This window comes from Pelmatolapia mariae, linkage group LG23 (genome assembly GCF_036321145.2).
Source record: "Pelmatolapia mariae isolate MD_Pm_ZW linkage group LG23, Pm_UMD_F_2, whole genome shotgun sequence".
Classification (NCBI taxonomy): Eukaryota; Metazoa; Chordata; class Actinopteri; order Cichliformes; family Cichlidae; genus Pelmatolapia; species Pelmatolapia mariae.
In genome coordinates, this window is record NC_086246.1 from 47157878 (window position 1) to 47177837 (window position 19960).

Here is a 19960-nt window from a genome sequence, read left to right on the forward strand (position 1 = left end):
AGTCTCATTCCAGACCCTACGGTTTCCCCCGGCAAAGTGCCAGGCAACAGTCAGGGCATCCTCTCGGTCTCCGACCATTTACCCTGTGGAAGAAGTTCTCCTTCAGAGGCTGACCGTCCATCACAAAACCTCCTGTAATAGACCGTGAGTCGTGACAAGCCAAGCTGAGAGGCCATCTGTGCACGGTGGGGTCCGAGTGATATTTTTGTCGCCGAGCGTGCTTGGCCAGAGAGCTCAGGACTGGCACCAAGCTCTGCTGAGGAAAGAGAACTGAGGAAAACACCGAAAACTTTCCAGAGGTCAGAGGGAATACGCAGAGTGGGTTTTGCACTTGTTTATCAGTGTCTGTTTACATCTTTGACTAAGGACGTGTTAATGTGCAGATTAATAACTGCGTATTTACATATCTGCTATTCTTAGTCATAATATAAGCTTGAAATATTAGTCTGCGGGTTTGCTGGTAAGCTCATAACTTTGGTCCAACCAAGAGAGTGTATATGGTAGCTGACATAGTCAGTGGGATGTCCACCTTTGCTCTGTGGTCTTACAGGCATCAGCATCTTGGTTTTTTGAATTTGGAAGATCAAGGGGTTGATTTGGCTGAGAAACCCATTACACTGCACAAATAAGTAGACACACACTGCTCTATCATTGGTCTAAATTATATCATCATTTACAAAATTAAAACAGCGCTATATTTCGATTAACTTAAAAGTAGAGACAAAGTACATAAACTAATCACAAAAGTGCTTACAGAAGCCGTAATCAAGCAGTTGGTAGGGCTGTTTTTCAACAGACTACACAATTGCTCTTCTTTTTTGCAGCTCCTTGCCATTAGAAATTTAACTTGGAAGTTTTTACATCTACATGATGAATTTATTCCAGATGGTTTCTTGGCTTTACCGAGGCCCAGTTTAAGATGAATAAGCATTATTTTAAACTATTAATCCTACAAAGGTAATCATGAAGGGTTGTTCCATCTCAAATGCTAAAATATTTTAAACATTTTCTGCTCGATCATGTCCAATTTGCTTAAGATTTTTATGACAGAAGGTCTGGGCTTAAATAATGGTTGCTGAGAAATTTTAACTTCATATATCAAGTACTTTTAAAAGTCTCTCTTTTTTTAATGGTTGGTTAGCCCACGCCCAGCATGGTCAAATTTGAAGCCATGTTTGATCTTGAATATCTTGAAAACTTTTAAAGATAAAAGCCTGAAATTTTGACCTTTCTCACCATCAAAACGAATCAGGATTTCTTATTTGGGACAGGTACAGGTATTGGCTAGGTAAAATATGAAAATAGTTCCAAAGTTCCATATTTGAGCACACACTAATAAAAACACTTCATATTGAAAAAGACAATTAGTGACAATTTCTTAACGGCATATAGTTGATTTCATAATAATTAAAATAAAAAATGCAGAATTCTTTTGAATGTGAATTTCAGAGGAAAATGCTATTTTCATCTAATTTTTGTGCTGTATTGAGCAAACATGACAAGCTGTACAACAAAAACCTAAATGTCAATAGATAGTCTAATCTGAATACAACACTTTTCAGATGGTACTCTTAATTAAATATTTAATTTAATTAAATATATTTATATTATTCATTTTCAAGACTAGTTCTACCTAGACCTAGTTGAGACCTACTGCCTTGGAGCAGGCATATAATTCAGGTCAAGTTTAAAATATACAATAATATTTTAAAAAAGATATATCTTGATAAGTCTGCTTATCCTTTTCAGGGTCGTGGTGGGGGTTACACCCTTGGAGAGGTTGCCAGTCTGTCGCAGGGATAGCACATAGACACACTCAACCATTCGCACTCACATTCACAATTATAGGCAATTTAGAGTTTCCAGTTAACCTATCCCCACTAACTGCATGTCTTTGGACTGTGGGAGGAAGCCAGAGTACCCAGAGAGAACATGCAAACTCCACACAGAAAGACCCCGGCCTGATGGTGGAATTGAACTCAGGACGGGGTCTTTCTGTGAGGCAACAGTGCTAACCACCGTGCACCATGCTGCCTTATCTTGAAAACTATTTGATATATTACACATATATTTGCAGTAATCATTATGTATGTCCAAACTTTGGATCATAGATTTTTTAAGGAAATCGGAGATGGTCGAGAAGAAGCCCCAAGGTGATTTGAGATGTTAAGACCGAGAAGAGACTAAACTTTCAAAAGGAAAATTTGCCCTTTTTCTCAGATATGTGTTTCCCCCCAGAATGAACTGTTATAACTCTGCATCTCAGTAATCACAGATTAACTCTTAATTTGTGCCATCGTCACGTCAAAATGATACTCTCTTGATATTACTACAAACTGGCAAAACAACATAACCTCTTTTGTCCATCTGTAGTTTCATTTCAACCTAATCAGTATCATCAGGTAGCAGCGCCGAGACAGACTGCCAGGCCCCTGCCCACACACATGCACACTCACATTCACAGCAAGTCTGGCCTGATGCAGGACTCACAGACAAACAGCCAGATGGGGTATTAACATAGAGTGTGGAGTCGTGTGGAGAGTGTTGCCATCAGCCTGCCGGGTGAAGAATGAAGTCGTGTGCAGACTCCTCAACACTCACATCAATGCATCATCAAAGACCAAGGTGACGGGCTCTTTCCGTATTTACAGGCCTAACTTACCAGGTATACTGCTGGGATTTTGTGTCTTTGTGTTGCTTGAAGTATGACAAACTACAAAGCTGGAAGGGTACACCAAGACAGCCTGTTCAAACCGTGGATGGATAGTTTACAAGTTAACAGCTTTGGCCAACTGCTTGTCACTTTTATGACGATCATAATTTATGTGGCTTAAAAAGTTCGACGGGAAAAATAAAAATGACCAAATCATCCATCCTATTTTTCCCCTCATCATGCTAAATCTTTTTCTTTCTTTTTTTTCTTTTTGTATGCCAGTGGTTTCAATCACATAAATAGATAGTCTAGCAGATGACAGGTCATATCTGAGTATCTACAAGGTAATGACAAGGAAAAGTGACAGATTACGTCTCTGTGTTGTTCCATCATGCACGAGCCTTTTGAAGAATGGAGCTAGGTAGAAGTGAGTGCCACATGATAGGAAAAACCTTCATAAATATGTTTTGTTCCAAGTTCTGCATGGATGGATGTCTCGTAAGGATGAATGTGTTTATATATAGTGTGAAAGGGTGGCTAGATTGATTGGCAGCTGGCACTGATTTTGGTGTTTTTACAGTTCACTCCCTTCAGTGACTACATGAAATGTACGTCTGTTAGTAACATTGTTCTTATTTATCTGAATTTACTCTGTCTGCACTCTTGGTGATTGGGGACGTTGTCGGCATTCGGTCATTCACTATTTCTCCATTATCTGAACCTGATTGACATCATTACTTGTCTTCCTAGCCTAATGATCACAGGCTTAGCAACAGCACACATGGACGCCTAGCTATCTTATAAAAGCAGTCGAGTTATTGATATTGTTCCTAATGTAGTGAGAGACAATTAAGCGAGGGAATGATGTGTGCAGTCACCTCTGAATTTAAATGAGGCCTCAGTGTATATGTAATTGCTTTTGTCTGAGTCATACCACCATCATGCGTTTGGCTGGGACAGTTCTGCAGTGTGTTGTAACTTGAGGACTAGATGCTTCTCACCAGTTATGTACTGTACCTCAGTGGGCGTGTTAGTGATGACAAATGAGATTCTAATCTAAAATTTGAATGCGCCGTGCAAGAATTAATTAAATCACAAAAATATCTAGGTCTTAAAATGTATCCATCCATCTTGTTTTTTGATGCATATCTGGGTCCAAGTTGTGGGAAGCGCACGGATGCCCAGACCTTGGTCTTCCTGACCACCTCGTTCAGCTCTTCTCGTGGGACACCAAGGCGATCCCAACCAAGTCAATCCACATCAACTCTCGAGCTGCTCCTGGGTCTGCCCTGGGTCCTCCTCCTAAGTGGACATACCTGAAACACCTCACCTATTAGGTGTCCATGCCCAAATCAGCTCCTCACACCATCTCTAAGGGAAAGTTAATTTCTCATTTATTCATTCTTTCTGTCCCTACCCGAAAGATAGGATAGCAAAGATAGGAAGTTGTTGACTGGTTGTGCAGTCTTGCAATTGTCCTCGAATGTCCTTGAAAGGTCAAATAATAGCTTCAGTGTTTGACGACCAGGACAAAAACCACGCTGTTCTTCTAATGGATCTGAGTCTCAATCACCCAAGCATAAACCTTCTCGGGGTGATTGGAAAGGTTTAGGTAACTGTGACCTCATAAAGCATGACCAAAGCATTCATATGCCAAGGTTAACAGTGAAGTCTGGACAGAAATATGATTTATGCTTGACTCGTTCATAAAACATACAGTTGTATGTGGAAGCTTCTGTTTGGTGCTTTGCGTGCATGTTGCAGTATCATAATGTTAAAATGAAGTGAGAGAAAATCAAAATATAAAGCTTCAGACCATAAAATAAAAACAATCAGAACACAGTTGCTGTAATCATTCGCTGAGCTGAGGGCCATGGCACAGTTAGCTAATGATTCTTGTCAGTTTCATATTACATATACCCATTTGACCCATTTTATTCATAAAAATAAGGATATTTCCAGCTTTATGCCTCACTCCACACTTTCCTCTTGGTCATTTGCACCCTTCCTATAATGATTCATTGTCACTAAGGCTCATTCAAAGGCACTTTGCTTTAACGCCATGTCCTCAGACATGAAGTTGGGCAGGAATGTGGCTCGAACCTTCCTGGATTACTACAAACTCAATAACTTCATTAAGGACAACAGACCAACTCCTATTCAAAGGTAAAACTGTATGGTACTAGAATTAGATATTCATGAAAGCAAATCTATCTGTGACTATTGTCAAATCTACTTTTGTTTTTCCTCTTCTCTGAATTTCACGCTGTCACTGATGTTCGTCTGTTTTTGTCTCCAGTTCTGGGGTGATGTCCCAGACAGGCAATGGTGTTGGCAGAGACACAGCAGACAGAGAGAAGGAGAAGAGTGTCGGGCACTAGACAGCCAGACGGACACAGGCTGAGCATGTATAAAATGCAGAGCACTGTGGCAGGAGGATCCTTCACACTTCATTGTGTTTATAAGCTCCACATCTCCCTGGCTATAAAGACTTATTTTCACAGATTTGTAACAGTGGGATGACTGGTACTTGTAGGACTAAACCCAGAAGAGGCTTCCTCCTGGGTTATAAAGCATGGACTGTTGAATACCAACAGGAGACAGACTGGTTATTCATCTATGTTTCCATCCAAGGCCTTCATTTGGCAGCTCATTTTTTTGTTGAGAAGAAAAAAGTGCATGCGCTCCTGTTGTTTTTTCCCCCTTCCCCCCCCCAATTTAAATTTTATCTCTGATTGTATTATAATTAGTCATTAAACATTAAAGCAGTTAATTAATATTTGTACTCGTTGCTCTATTATAACAATAATATTGAGGAGAGCTTTACAGTATATGAAGAATAACTTCAAAGCTTTTTTAAATTTTTTATCTGTGTTCATAGTGCTAAAAAAAAGAGCATTTTTACATGGTGACTTGAGGTTTTAGGAAACACGAACACAAATCCAGGCTTAAGTGCGGCGATGTGAGCACACGTGCAGTGATTGTGTGTGCGAGACAACACGCTTTTGATTCGCCACTACTCTGTCACGTGACCCCACATCATCTCCGTGACTGTTGCTGTTTGGCAGCTATGACAACAAACTTTGAAAGTTAGATGAATGGCCTCGGTGAAGAAGAAGCTTTCCTCCGCTATAGGGTATCGACATTGTCTGAAATGCACGGTGTACTTGGACATTCAGGCAGTAAGTGCGTCTTTATGCTGCTGCTTTGGTACGAAATTCAAAATGTGACCTGATGCCGTAGCTTATTAATGTTTGCTAGCTAGCGAGCTTACGTCCTCTTTCAGCAAACCTTCCGTTACGGTTCCCTAAATACACAGTTAGCTTACCAGCTAACCCTAACTGATACACCAGGGTTATCCTGACATGTCTCATTAACTTACTAATTCCTCCCTGTCGTTACCAGTAACGTTAATACTGATGCTGCCGTAATTATTCTGATTGAGTCACTGCAATTAGTGCAAACAGTTAGAGATGATAAGAAAGGCATGAACGTAGCATTGGTTCTTTCACGTATTAATATTTATGTCTGAGTCACTTCAGTATTAATCTGTTTATACAGAAACCATTAATAGAAATATGATGTCCACTAATGACCCCGAGGTTCTGCTGTAAAAGTTGATTGTTGTGGTTTGATGTTCTTTAGGTGTTTTTAAGTAACTGAAAGTAATTCGTTTTTTCATAATTTATCTGTGTACGATAAGCGTCATTTCCTGTTTCAGTAAACTTCGGGTTGACCTTAAAGCCCACTTTATGCGTGAGGATGATTTCCGTCCCGTTTATTGCTTCAAGTTCATAAAAGTCAACACAACTGACTGTCACAAAAGTAGGTGTCAATATGAAATACTTACCATAGAATACGAAATTGGGAAAATGAAACAGAAGGTTTACAAGACAAGAGGCCGAGATGGAGGTTGCAGAGTTGAAGATGCTAAAAGATCTTCACGACGAGGGACAGTATTAGAAATGAGTACATCAGAGGGACAGCTAGTGTTGGGCGATATAGAGACAGAGTTATAGAGGCAAGGCTGAGATGGTCTGGACATGTGGAGTGGAGCAATAGTGGACAAAGTATGTTTAATATGAAGCTGCAGAGCAGCAGGAAAAGGGGGAAAGACCACAAAGAGGAGGAGAATTAAAGGAGGACATGCAGAGGGTTGGTGTGACAGAGAAGGATGCTGCGGATAGGGTGAGATGGAGGCAGATGATCTGTTGTGGCGACCCCGAAACGAAACAAGCTGCAGAAGAAGATATGATAGGATATAGGCCGAACCTTGAACCTGCATAGTTTCTGTGTATCTATTAAGTTAGATATAGCAAAATTTGACACTAATGTTTCCCACATTGTTCCACAAAAACATTTTCTTTGACCTTAAATTGCCAAGATTGGGTTACCCTAACAGCAGTAACAGTAGGAAGTCTTGATGTGAGGGATTGCACATGGATTGCATATTTTAGTAATTGTTTATTAACTGCTGTTGTCTTTGGGATATTTGCAAGTGTGCTTCTCTTGATGAATGCAGTCTTCCAAACATGTTTGAAAACCATAATAAACGAACACAGTAGAATTCGTGCCCTGTTATACTGTTCATAACCAGGTCACATGCCCGGGAGTGCTACTGTCTAAGAAGTACGATATCTACCTCCGTGTCTGCATCATGGGCCAGTACAGGAAGACTGCCTGTGTGCCTCCAGTCTTCCCTTTACTTTTCCAGCACAAAATGGTTTTTGTCAAGGTGAGAATAGAGGAATTTATTATAGAAATAAAGGACGCCTCCTTGATTTGGGCACAAGATTTCCATCTGCCTGTGGGAGTTTTAGACTTGGGAAGAAAAGTGTACATATGATCATTAAAGTAAAAGGAAATTCAAACAGACATACAGATTTACCCTACATTAGTTATAGTGTACATTAACAAAAATATGAAAACATACAGTATTAAAGCCTTATCATACAGTTTTTGCTCAGTAGATTTAAGACTGTCAGAATCATCTTATCATTATAACTTTGCATTAAATCTTAATGAAGTTTGTGCTGAGATACATTTGAGTTTTTAACGCACAGCTTAACCTGTGATAATTAACACAAGCGGGTCACATGGGCGGGAGTACATAAGTTCTTATTGCTAAGTGGTTTTCACACATTAACTCCAAGGATGGAAGGCAGGACGGCATACAAAATTTGTCCTTGCTCACATGTAGCATACACCTGTTTACCTCTGCTCTTATCTTTGCTCTGCCACCACACAATGTGTTTTATTTTATTTTTTTGTCAAGGTCAGGGTAAAGCTATTTACTACAGAAATAAAGGACGCCTCCCTGTGTGAGACACAGGATTTCCATCTGTCTGTGGCTGTTTTGTTTAGACAGGATGCAGGAATTCTTGTGGCTTTATGTCTATATATTAGCTTTACTTTTATCTACATTTGATTCATCTTAAGAGGTGTCCATAAATGTTTTAGGTGGTTTTTTTAAACTTTTTTTTAAAATAAAATTGTTATCTATATGTTTATGCCTTTTGTTCTTTCTTATGTGGGCCAGCATTCATCCATAGTTAGTATTCAGGTGGTAAAGGATTATGAGCCCACTGTGCCTAATAACCAGCAACCCTCCAGTATGAACATTAGTGTCCTAACTCTTAGTAAGAGGGGCCTTGTTTTCCCTGGGGAGAATGGTACACTTAGATACTGGCCTGTCCGCCAGATCTTGTTATAAGTATTGATTTGCTTTGTCTGTACTCTTTGTGTTTTCCCAGATATTCCCCGGCGTTGTTGACCCTGCTGATGTAGCTGACCTCCTCGAAGGTAAACGGCCTACTGGGATTTGCTTCCTCATCTCTTAGTCCCGAATCCTATCCTATGAAAGCTTATTGGCTATTAGCTGAGATACCGATCATTAGCTCACAGTCTGTTTATACTTTCCTTCCTTCCTCTTAGCTGACACAACATCTTTTGAGCTGATTCAGTTGGTGCCTCCAGGTATGCTTTCTGATGATGCCAAATGGGCCTCTTAAGTCCCCACTGTATCCAGTCATTACACTGCAAAACAGGATATTTAACTTGGACTGTGTGTGTGCATGTTCCTTTTTTTTTTGTGTGTGTGTATATGGGTTATAGAAGGTGAGGTACTTGCCACAATGGAGGAAAGCAGCAGAGATTTCCTGTATCCAGGTCCCAGGTGGACCTCAAGAGTCGCAGAGCGAGAAATACTGATGAAAAGATCATCCTCTTTTCCTGTAAGCGTTTTCTGTTTATGCCAACATCCTAACATTTATCACAATTATGTGTTAGAAAGCTCTAAAGCCATATAGGTGTTTTTTTTTAAGTTATACGTCGAGTGTGAGCATTAAGGCCCGTTTATAAGTGACTTACTGCTACTTACGCAAAAATCAAAACGTAACTTTAAAAGTGTCTTTGCAGCAATTTTATGATCGATCTCATATATAGTCAGTGAAAGAAAATAGTCAAAGGTTTTTTCTGTGTTGTACACTAACAAAAAAGATGTTTGAATTCTATACATGCATGCATATATTAATCCCTTATCATACACTTTGCCCTTTTTTTCTGTTTAATGGTTAAAATCATCTTAACTTTTCATTAAGTCTTCAGGACATTGAATTAGCGCTAATATGAAGCCATTTTCGCACACACTAACACACAACAGGATGCATTCCACAGCAAACGCAGTGAGGAATACTGTGCCTGCTGTAGGGGAAGATGCAGGAAATGATGCCCTCTCGCTCACTGTAAATTTACCGGACAGTTACATGCCAGCAAATCAGAGATTCCTCAGACTTTGGACCTGGAAACTGGCAGGTTCAGTGTCCGATCTGACTACGTCAGTCATTTGCATTCTGACATGCACCTTTGTCAGGTAATGTTTAGAAAAGTTCAGGGCTGCAGTATATTTGTGAAAACTGCTTAATAAAAGTCAACAGCACGCCAAGTATGGACAATAAAGGTGCAAGGAAAGTAAATGCAAACACAAGAGAATCCAATTGGAGGCATTCCAAATAAATCAAAGATAAAAAATAAAGGTTGTTTAATATCCTGTCAGTGCACTAAATGTACATGTCAGATAAACATCAGCCACTGACACTGGTAAGTTTCAAGTTATTTTACAACAGGCTGGTAGTGAGCCTTTACTATACTCAAATGCCAATAAACGGGATAAATGTTCTCTTTAGTCATACAGCTTTATCTAACCTTGTTTTTCATCTTTGGTAAAGAAGCAGGAAGCAGAGTTGTTCTTCAAACAGAGTTTTACAACCCAAAAGTCTCCAAAAGAGCTTGTATACTGTGCAAAATGTAAATAAAAACCAGGCTGCAATATTTTGGACGTGATTTAGACACAATTCTGTGGTGGAAATCGCTGTGTGGGCCTGAGAAAACTTTAAAAGAGCACAGTTTGTCACCATATCAACAAATGCAAATGCAAAAAATCCACCATGCAAAGCAAAAAACAGATGCAAACGAGATCCAGGAATGCTGCTGCTGCATCTGGGTTCGAGCTCGTTTAAGATGGACTGAGGTTAAACTTAAAAGGCATCTCACGGTCTGATGAATAAAAATGTAAAATTCCTTTTGCAAACGTGGACGCTGTGACCTCTGAGCTTGAAAAGAGAGGACGTCTTTTTTTTTTTTTTTTTGCGGACATGTGTGAAGTTTGTTACATAACATCCATCCTTAAATTTTCAAGTAGTAGCCAAAGTCAAGGATTTAAACTTTTGTCTCTCACTGAAGTTCGAAATGTTCCATTTGGCAGTTAGATGCACGAGTGTATATTTCATGCCTGTGAGGGGTCCTGATAGTAATTTCAAATAGCACAATACTGAACTAGTTAAAGGAAGGAGGATATTCCTGTCAACATAATCCACGTGTCACAAAGACCGCACACCGTGTTCACCACGGGATCCAGTTTGAGTGGCACCAATATTGCTTGTGTCATTCATTGTTGCTCACTCTAAGTGAGTCTCCTCCTAATCTCAGTGGCTCTCGCGTCGGTGCACTTGACAGGCAGCTACACCACCAAGATAACCAGTTCAAAAGAACTGTCTTGTCTTAAACTGAATTATTGTCTTCAGAAAAGATGGCATTTTCTTCGTGCAGCTGTTGACTGTCTTTGCTATACAGACATGAAAAAGGAGCTGAGAACTTCCTGTCTTTTCAGTCATTTTTCATCTTTTTTTCTTTTTTTTTTGCTCCCCCCTCTTTCCTTTTTATATCATCCGAGTCTTCTCTATACCTCTTTCCTTCCATACTTCATCTCTCCATGTCTGCGGGTTGCTTTTCTATCCTCCCCTTGTCCTCCAAGGCACTAACTGGCAATATTTAAATGTCTTTAAACACCCCCCCCCCCCTCACCATTGCTTTTATGTGTTTGTGTTTGAGGTCCTACATAGCAATTTAGATGTCTCTCTCCAAATGCCGTATTATTTAAACATCACTGGAGCCTTTCTCTTCTGTGAGATTTGTTTTTCTCAACCCAGGCGCAGATTGAAGATTTGCAGTTGTAAATTGGTGTTCCAGGCAGCTCTGTTATTTGTCTTTTTGTCTTCATCTCCCTGTAAAAACTCCTCTGTTTCGTCTATTGTCCCTCTCCCTCTAGGGAATCTCCCCTAAAGTAGTGTTTTCCACGACATCAGTCATAGAAGACAGTGATGGGAGAGACAACCAGACAGCCTCACCTGTAAGCGTCTTTTTTTTTTTTTATTACATCTTTGAGGTGTTTGCAAACCCGCAGTCGCACACTGTGTGTCCTGTTTTAAATTAATTGTACCTTTGCTACGTGCTCTGCATCGCCGTGCCAGCGTTGACCACAACTCGAACAGCAAACATTGATCTCTGGAGGGCTCTAATAGGAGGTATCGCTTGCCGCCACATACGACTGTTTCCACTATACATATCCAACTTCTATTGTTGCCATGGCTACTGCATTTATCCATCCATACTGGCAGTGTTTCAAGGGTATCTGTTCTCTGAATGTAATTACAGGGAGGCAGATTGGTGATGCTGATAATGAGGCTTGTCTCACATGTCTGAGTGCAGGGAGTTAGAACAGAATCAGCCGGTTAGGTTTGTTTTTTGGGTTTTTTTACTGTAACCATGCAGATGATGGGTCACCTATAAATCTTCTTTGTGGATTTTTAAGGTTTACTGTGCTCAGGTCGGTGCAATGACATTTTAAAATCTTTTTTTTCCCCCCTGTTAATCATCAAAAAAGGAAACTAGGAATGAAGTTTGCCACAGTTTTCTCATCTTAACTTTACAGCGGTTTGATTTGTTTGCATGTGGGGATTCGGTGGGTTGTTACTGACATCTGAAGAGAATTTCATATCAATAGGACCTGGCGTCATTGTTGATGTGTTCAGTTCTTATTTTGTTATGTAGGACAATAAGTTATATATTGAATCATTCTAAAAACTAGTACTAGCCTTAAGCTGCAGCCACAGGTATAACAGCTGATTCGTGGTCCTGTATGATTCTGCGTACATGTGCAGAGTGTGTGCGCAGGTTATTTCAGGAGATGAACACCGAGAGGGTGGAATAATGATGAAAGAGGTATTACCAAAGTATTTCACCAGCTTTCTTGTTACAAACATGTTATCCATCACACAGAGGTTCACATTCCTCCTCTTCCCCCCAAAAAAGAAGAAAGAAATGCTACGGTGAATTTCCCCGGTGCGGTAACCTAAGCTAAGCTATTTGTTTAAATGGGATGTTGGTGACAGTGAAGCAGATTGTCAGCGTGTTCCTCCTGGCCCCTCGGGGGGGATGTCTGGATCAGAGCACCACTGTGGCTGTCAGACAGTAGAATTTCTCCATTTTCTCTCTCCTAATGGCTCTTCAGCATCTAGGCAGCTCCCTGACTACCTGCCCACCCAGCTGACAAATCATGTCTTGTTCTAACAGAGAACTGGAAAAATTGTGACTTTCAAAAAAATCTCTAAAAGTGTTCTGATGAATACGCTTTTTGTATGTTTTCTCATGCTGTGTCCTGAATCCTCTTTAAACCCTTTTATTCTGACTTACAGGTGTTATGCTAATGTCAGTTTGTCACTTTATGTCACACCAAAAAATAATTTAGCCACTCCTGCGGTTTGTGTAAGTGAGTGAAATGTTGTTAAATTTGGTACACACATGAAAGTGAGGATGACTAACTTTTGCAGATATGTCCTATAACGTTCCAACTAGCGCCATCTTCTGGTCACACTATAATTGGTGAAAAAAAAACAAAAAACCCAACTTTTTGTTTAGTTCACTTAATGTTGGCTTGAATTGTGCTTTTATTTAGCGCAGCATGCTGAAATGACGATTGTCAGTATTAAACCTTGCTTATTGCCAGCTTGATCGGGTTGTCATTGTTGGATTTGCAGTATGTAGTCATCTCAGCTTGATGAGTGTATTGATAATTAGATCGATGTGCCACTGTGCAGCTTTACAAAGCCTCTTGCATGTTTTCTGTGGACTGTATCCCGAGCTTTGTTGAACTGTGTCTTTATCACACAAACCCAGCAGTGGAAATCACAGCTAATCACATCAGATAAGACTTCTCCACTCAGCCGGCCACAGGAAAAAAAAATGATTCGCTCTCGGTGACCATCCACCAGTGAAGACGAAGAAGAAGAAGGAGAAAAGAGGAGCTAAAGGAAGTCAGAGATGGTGGGGGATTAGAGGACGAGGGCATACTTGTCTTAATTCTATTAAGTCCGACCATTCTCAAATGGCACCAGCCACAATGAGAATTTATTCATCATTCGGTTTCTCTTAAAAATAGTTTTAATGTTGTGTGATTTCCCTAATTAGCATTTAGATTATCTTTGTTTTACAGCCAGGTAGTGCCTCTTTATCATATTAGACTGGAGATGGCCATCAAATGCAATTAACATTTTATCTTAACTTATTTATCCCCGGCTGGCATTACCTGCAGGAAGTGGGATATTGCATGGGAGAATGATGTTAGTGGCCATTAGAGTTATTGAAGTAATTCTGCAGAGGTTGTCTCCATGGCAGTGCTGACTGTGAGAGCTGTTGTTGTAACACTTAAGCTGAATGATTTAGCTAATGGTTTAATGGTTTTGTCCAGGGAGAGCAAGTCTGTGTCAAGAGTGAGAGCAGCTGCCTTAATGGCTAAAATGGCCGATGCGTCTGCGAAGGAACAAACTGTGCGGTTTGCAGAGAAACCGCTCAAATCCTGTGTGTCTCCTTAAAATTCAAATGTGAAGCTAGTTCAAAATATTACAACAACATAACATTTTTTTTCCTCTCTCATGTTCTGTCCCTTCACCCCAGTTTGGCTGTCTTTCTCCAGCGAGGCCATCCTTAACCCTTTCCAGACGGAGTTCAGCAAAAAAGCCTACCAGCGGGCATTTTTCCAAAGCAGATGGTGGGAAGTGTGTCTCTTTGAAAAGTGGGAAGGACAAGCTGAGTGTTGATGCTAAAATTACAAACTCTGCACGGTCATCAACATCCAGGCAATCCCCACCAGGCCGCAGTCCTCCAAAAAACAAGAAGGGAAAAAATTGCGACCTATCTGGAGTTTCTGCCGAGCGCGGCTACCAGCAGCCCACCGTTTCCTCAAGGACGCGAGCCCTGTCCCCTTACACCCACCGAAGGATGTGCCAGCTTTCCGAGGATGCCAGGCAGAGGCTCAGCCACCTCCAGCTGGGGCCTCACTACTTTAGGAAAGAAACCGAGAGCCCGACGCCCTTCTTGGTTTGTAGCATTAAGGGAAGAAAAAAAACAACAACTTAGCATAATGGTTCATTTAATGCCAAAAATACACATGTTCAGTGCACAGGGGTTATAAGATTAATGGATTCCTCTGCTGATGTAGTTCAAACCTCAGTGGGAGCGCCCCAAAATTTTGCTTAATCTAGTGAGCGGATTAAGTGGAGGGCATATTAAGAGAGCATCTTAATCTTTTTACCTGAGCTGTTAATGGATTTTGACGTCACGTACATGTTTCACTGTGTATGCGTGTAATATGGCCTATTATCCTCACCGAGGGGCTCGAGCACACTTTTAATAGCACGCGTCCTGCATTTAGGCCGGGACGCTTTTATTTGTTAACACTTTAATTATTGCCGTATCACTGCTGTTGGAGGTTTTCGCATGAAAGGGAGTGATTTTGTGATCGCACAGCCTTAGGGAGTGCGTGCGATCGATGGACAAGAACAACACAGCCTTTAGTCCTCCGCCCCTCCCTCCCGCTGCTCCCCTCTGTTATTTCTGCTTCTTCATTTACATCAAATCTAATCCCGAGATATGAATATCAGACTCCACTCGCACGCTGTCATTAAAGAAATTATTAGGTGCTGCGTTTGTTTTTGTCACACACATGAATGGAATTAACTAGAATACAATGGGCGTTTTATTAAGGACAGGAGCGTGCTTTTGCGCCTCTGAATTTCCTGGGGGAATCTCCTTTCGACAATTAACTCTGGTAATTGAGAGTCAAGCTGCAATTAACAAATAGATACCTAATGAAGTAGCCCCATTAGCCCCATGGTGAATGCATTATCAGTGCGCATTTCAGAGCCTCAGCTCCTGGGTTGTGTGCAAAGGGAAGCTCAGCCCTACAAAGAATCAGATGTGTTTTTCTGCGTAGGTTTTTCTTTTGGATTTTTATTCAGAGAATGACTAGGAGATAACAGTGGGAAGAAACAAGTGATTGTGATTAATGTACACTGATGTTTATTTCATTTATCCACTGTGACAGGAGAGACGCGTCTGAATTTGTTGTGCAAAGTGTTGTGGTTAAGGTTTTAAAAAGGGGTAAAAACTCCCAAAAGTCCTCATTGTTTACTGGTGTCGTTTTACTGCACATACAAAGTAAGTTAATTATGTTGTATAAAAGGAAATGAGCTTTTATTGTTGTGTCGTGCCAGGTCTCTCGCTGCAGCGACGTCTCTGGGATGGGAACGTTTTCCCCCTGTGTACTAAATACTAGCGTTCATCGGCGCTCCGTGAGCTTCTCGGCTGACCCCACAGGTAAACCTTCTAAACACATAAACTCAGTCCATGTATTGTAACACATTCATAGCTGTCACATAGTGTATTTGCTGCAGGGTTTGTTTGTTTTCAAGCGTTTTTGGACAAAGCCCTGAGTGTGCTGAGTGCTTTGTCCAAATGCAGCCATCTGGATTTGGTCTCATAAAAAGTGTGTTTACTTTCTTTTTTGGTCTGATGCCTTTAATAACATCCTAACGATAACATCGTGTAACAGTCTTGCAGATTGATTTCTGCTTTGGTTTGTTGAGCTCGTTAGGGGATATCAGTAAGTATGACGATCACTGATCAAATGCTCCCAGAATTCTTATTTCATTCAGTCCTTTCAAATGAAAGCTACTACAAGTAGACACAGATGTAAATGCTCATCAGGCCCAACATTAAATCCTGCTGCCAAAACTGTTTTTACCTGTCGGGTTATGAACACAGCACCTCTTGAAGTGTCCCATTGGGGCTAGGGTTGTTATTCAGGTCTGCATATTATGACCGGGCCTGTGCCACTGCATCCCGTGGGAGTGATTGATATCTCTGGAGTTTCGATGCCATCACTCTGAGTCACATTCCTCTTGCTCTTCCTGGCCAGCTTTTGTGTAATGGTGGGGCCATAAACAGTGTAAATAATGGATGTAGCTTCTGATCCTGAAAAATGAAGCCACAAGGTGAAGAACCTGCATTCCTTTTAATGACCAGTAAGGGGGGGGGGGCAGCTTCTTTGGTGGCAATAACACTTGCGGTGGTATAAAAGTGACCTCAGCGAGGATTTTTCTGGGCTCAGTCACTACTTGGAGAAAATAAGATCCAGTTCATTTTTGTAAATTATCATTGGTAATGACTGAGGGATAAATTCAGTTTATTAGTCAGATTAAGCCGTTATTTAACCTGCTTTAAAAATAAAGATGGCAATGGTGAAAACGCACATCTTTAGGCTACATAACAGGTTTTTACTAAAAAATGGTGGTCATGATGGTTCCACCTATCTTTTCCCATCTTTTTCATAAATAAGTGGGTTCCAAAATCCTGCCGAGGGTGGACGTTGCCACCTGGACAAGAGTTATTTTGTCCGTGTTACAGTAGCACCCATATGAATGCTCGGACTCAACGTTTCCCAACATTGCATATGACCAAAGCTATTCTCTTCAGCTTCAGTGGTTTGATTTGATTGGCTCGTGTGTGCATATGCCTGTTTGTACAGCTGTTCTGTGCTGGGAAAGTTTCATTTATACTTGTTTGTGTTGAAGAAATAAGCGGTGTTTCTTATTTAAAGGAAATACTGTAGGCTTGTATATTTTCCTAAAAAGTTGCCTTTTCCTTTTAGATTCTTCTCTCCTTGGGAGTTACAGGCCAAGAACAGCGAGAGTAAGTCCAATTATAATATCAGTAACTGTAAAATACAATGAGTCAGGAATACTTCTGGTGCTACAGGACATCAGCACAACACTGTTCTGTAGTCTTCTCATGCTGCAGGTTAGGTTTGGCGGTCCATGCAGCTCTGATTTTAGTCATTTTATATGAGTATCAGCGACAGACAAACACACATCAGGCTGCTAAACAGTTTTCATTTTATTATATATACTTTACTTATATTTAATATTCATTGTTTATACATATAAAATAGCCCTGTTGTTATTACTTTTGATGCTGTGGTCAATTTCAAATCTAAACAATCATCATAGAAATTATATTGATGAAGTTGTCAGCCTGTAAAGTGGTCTATTTGAATATAAAATGATCAATAAATAATGTAGATTTAATTCCTGAGGTGTGCCGTTTGAATTCCTTAGTTGGGAAATGTTTCAGAACACATGTTTAAGGTTTGGTCACCAATAGCTTCTAAACCGTTTTGCCCTCTGAAATCTTCTAGGTGGAATCGGGATTTGTGAGGGAGGACTCTCCTCCAAAGACTCCATCCCGACATGAACCCCAAATTAAAGGTTCTGCCTCAACTCCCTCCAACCTGACTGTACAAATCTCCAGAAATCCTTTGAGTCGTAGCAGCCATTCCCTCAGAGAAAGGTAATCCTCTTTTCTTAAAAAGATTTAAAATGACTGGATGTGTCAAAGTTAAAACCATTTTATCCTCATTTTAAAATAATCTAATGGCCAGAGAACAACAAAATTTGATTTGTTTTCTCATCATCATTCTCTGGACAAACTGAAGGCAGGTGTCATGTCTCCATTCATTACCAAAAGTCAAATAAAACCTGTCAGAAACTATTTGAATGGCATATCTGAGAAACGAGTAGGGGTTCATTCGCGCTAAAGCTGACTGTGTATAAGTGTAGTCTACTTTGAAGCACACAGACAGGTTAGAAAGCTTCCAGCATCACCAACCTCTGCAATTTTTTGTTGACTCACATGGTGATGACAGAAAAAAGCAAATACGCAGTTAATGCGGTGCATGTTTGTAACCCGGTGAAGCATGAAATCTTAAGGTGTTTATCAGGAAAACACTGTGAGGATCACCTCTGAGCCCCAGAGTTAAGTTTTTCTGGCCACAAAAAACAAATCTGGTTGTGTTCATACTCGAGGTACACACAGGAGTGAACATAATCCTCCTTTTTTTGTGATGTTTGCCCTGAATTTATCCTGATCCATCTGTGTAAATCATTTGTTTGCTCAAAAGATCTTAAAAGCAAAACATGCACCTGTAGGAGTCTCCAATTACAGCGTACAGCAAATATATGGAAATCCCGTGAGATGTTAGTCATACGCTGCTGCTGCTGGTCTGTGAGGTGTGTGAGTGTCTGTGTGTTTGTACACGCACAGCCAATCTTTAATTTTGATCACACTCGACAGGCAGGATGAATTCCCCTCCACCTTTTAAATTACAGAAGCTGATGTCTTGTCATGTTTGTTCATTACTGAGAGAGGAGGCAGAGAGAAGGGAAAACAAAGAGGAAAATGGTATTGATTTGTGTTTCAACTCGAGACTGATGCATTTGACCCGATGCACACTTTAATACATTCAGAGAGACCTTGTCATCGATCACAGCAGCTGCGAGTTGACAACGCCGATGGGACCGATGCTCCGTTTTGTTTGTTTGTTTGTTTCTGCTTCCCTTTTCCGTCCGCTCAGTCCATAAGTAAACAGTGGAATCAATGGACAATCTTAAACTGCAAAGTAAATTGCAGGAAATGAATGATACTTTTCCTTCAATTGGAAACGCGACAGGATTTGCTGGGTGGGAGATTAGAGTGGGCCTTTGTAGATTCCCCGCGACAGGGAGAGGGGCACGTCTTACCACGAATCTTTGATCTATAAAGAAAATGACAGATGCCAGTGGCAGCGTTTGCCCCCTAAGCCCTGGAGTCTCAGTCTATTCATGTCTCTGGATGATTTGTCCTTGATGACTTTTTGAAGCAGGTAGTGTGTTTATCTGATTACAGATGAAAAGCTTCCTTTCTGACACGAGCTGGGCCGAGACACCAGTCAGTCTGTCAGTCATCACCCCTCCGCCACCGACAAATAAACGTGGATGAGAGGCGATGCCGGAATTTATTTTTGTTAGTGGGATCTCCAGTTTCGTAACTGTCCGCGGTCAACGTGCAGACACATTTACACAGGGCCGATGGAGTCCGTTTATGCCGCCAGTTTAACGCGTAGCTGGTCGAGGCGATTGGGAAATTACTTTTTGCCCCACAAAAATGTAAATGCGGAGGAATGAAAGTCAAAATGAGGGTTTAGATGGAGTTTTAAATGTTGTTTATGAAGGTTATGCACTACCAGGGTGTCGGCTCTGTCAGCCACTCGTCTTACCTTGGGTTACAGCACAGACTAGTGGACAAAAGAAGGTCTTGTAAGGAGAACAGTGTTTTTGTTAATGTATTTATTAATGAAGAATCTATGTTGATCACACACACAATGTTAATTAAGGATTTATTAGAATAAACATTTTTATCTTGGGGACCCTTAAAACAAAGTCTATATTTATGCTTAACTTTGAGGAATAAGCTTTGAAGGTTGAAGACAAAGATCAAATTAAGACGAAACTGTTGCAGCAATTTTTCTGTCTGTTTTTTGTTTAGTAAAGCCTGATGATAACCTGACACAACGACCAAGATACCTGTTAGTGAAAGTTTTCCATCTGCCACTTTGTGTTCCAGACTCAGAGCCAGTCAGACCAGTCCTCCACACTGGGAGCAAATCCACAGCCGAGTCCAGAGGATTCTTCAGACTCACAAAACAAACCGGGACCAAAGGGCGAGCTTTGACCTTTAACCCTCTGATCTGACTTAGAAGAGACCAAATTATGGAAGTTGCCGTACTCAAGAGTTTTAATTATTAGAGCAGTAACTTAT

The 19960-nt window shown here is 40.7% G+C and overlaps 2 protein-coding genes across 8 annotated transcripts in view; both read left to right on the forward strand.

The window, feature by feature from the left end:
- LOC134620049 (cytosolic carboxypeptidase 6) overlaps positions 1-5432 on the forward strand; it is a 359217-nt gene extending 353785 nt beyond the window's left edge. For all 5 annotated transcript variants that reach the window (XM_063465948.1, XM_065469729.1, XM_065469730.1 and 2 more), the window contains 2 exons: positions 4726-4819; positions 4953-5432. In XM_063465948.1, coding sequence (XP_063322018.1) covers positions 4726-4819; positions 4953-5034 — 176 coding nt within the window. In that variant the 3' untranslated portion in view covers positions 5035-5432. The remainder of the gene's footprint in view (positions 1-4725; positions 4820-4952) is intronic.
- Positions 5433-5525: 93 nt separating this feature from the next.
- Positions 5526-19909, forward strand: spata6 (spermatogenesis associated 6). 3 transcript variants are annotated; one of them, XM_063465949.1, is made up of 11 exons: positions 5526-5835; positions 7251-7388; positions 8407-8455; positions 8588-8629; positions 8768-8886; positions 11259-11339; positions 13943-14365; positions 15541-15643; positions 16977-17017; positions 17523-17674; positions 19766-19909. In XM_063465949.1, the coding sequence occupies exons 1-11, from the start codon at positions 5752-5754 to the stop codon at positions 19878-19880; spliced, it is 1347 nt and encodes a 448-aa protein (XP_063322019.1). In that variant the 5' UTR covers positions 5526-5751; the 3' UTR covers positions 19881-19909. The 3 variants fall into 3 exon arrangements, with proteins under 3 accessions (XP_063322019.1, XP_063322020.1, XP_063322021.1); XM_063465950.1 differs by lacking the exon at positions 11259-11339; XM_063465951.1 differs by lacking the exon at positions 7251-7388.
- Positions 19910-19960: the final 51 nt, after the last annotated feature.

Bases quoted from the DNA above. Each gene is read 5' to 3' on its own strand.
- spata6 (XM_063465949.1), top strand. From the start codon at position 5,752: ATGGCCTCGGTGAAGAAGAAGCTTTCCTCCGCTATAGGGTATCGACAT. The intron at 7,389-8,406 runs GTGAGAATAGAG...GTGTTTTCCCAG, and splicing joins ACAAAATGGTTTTTGTCAAG to ATATTCCCCGGCGTTGTTGA. The intron at 14,366-15,540 runs GTTTGTAGCATT...GTGTCGTGCCAG, and splicing joins AGAGCCCGACGCCCTTCTTG to GTCTCTCGCTGCAGCGACGT.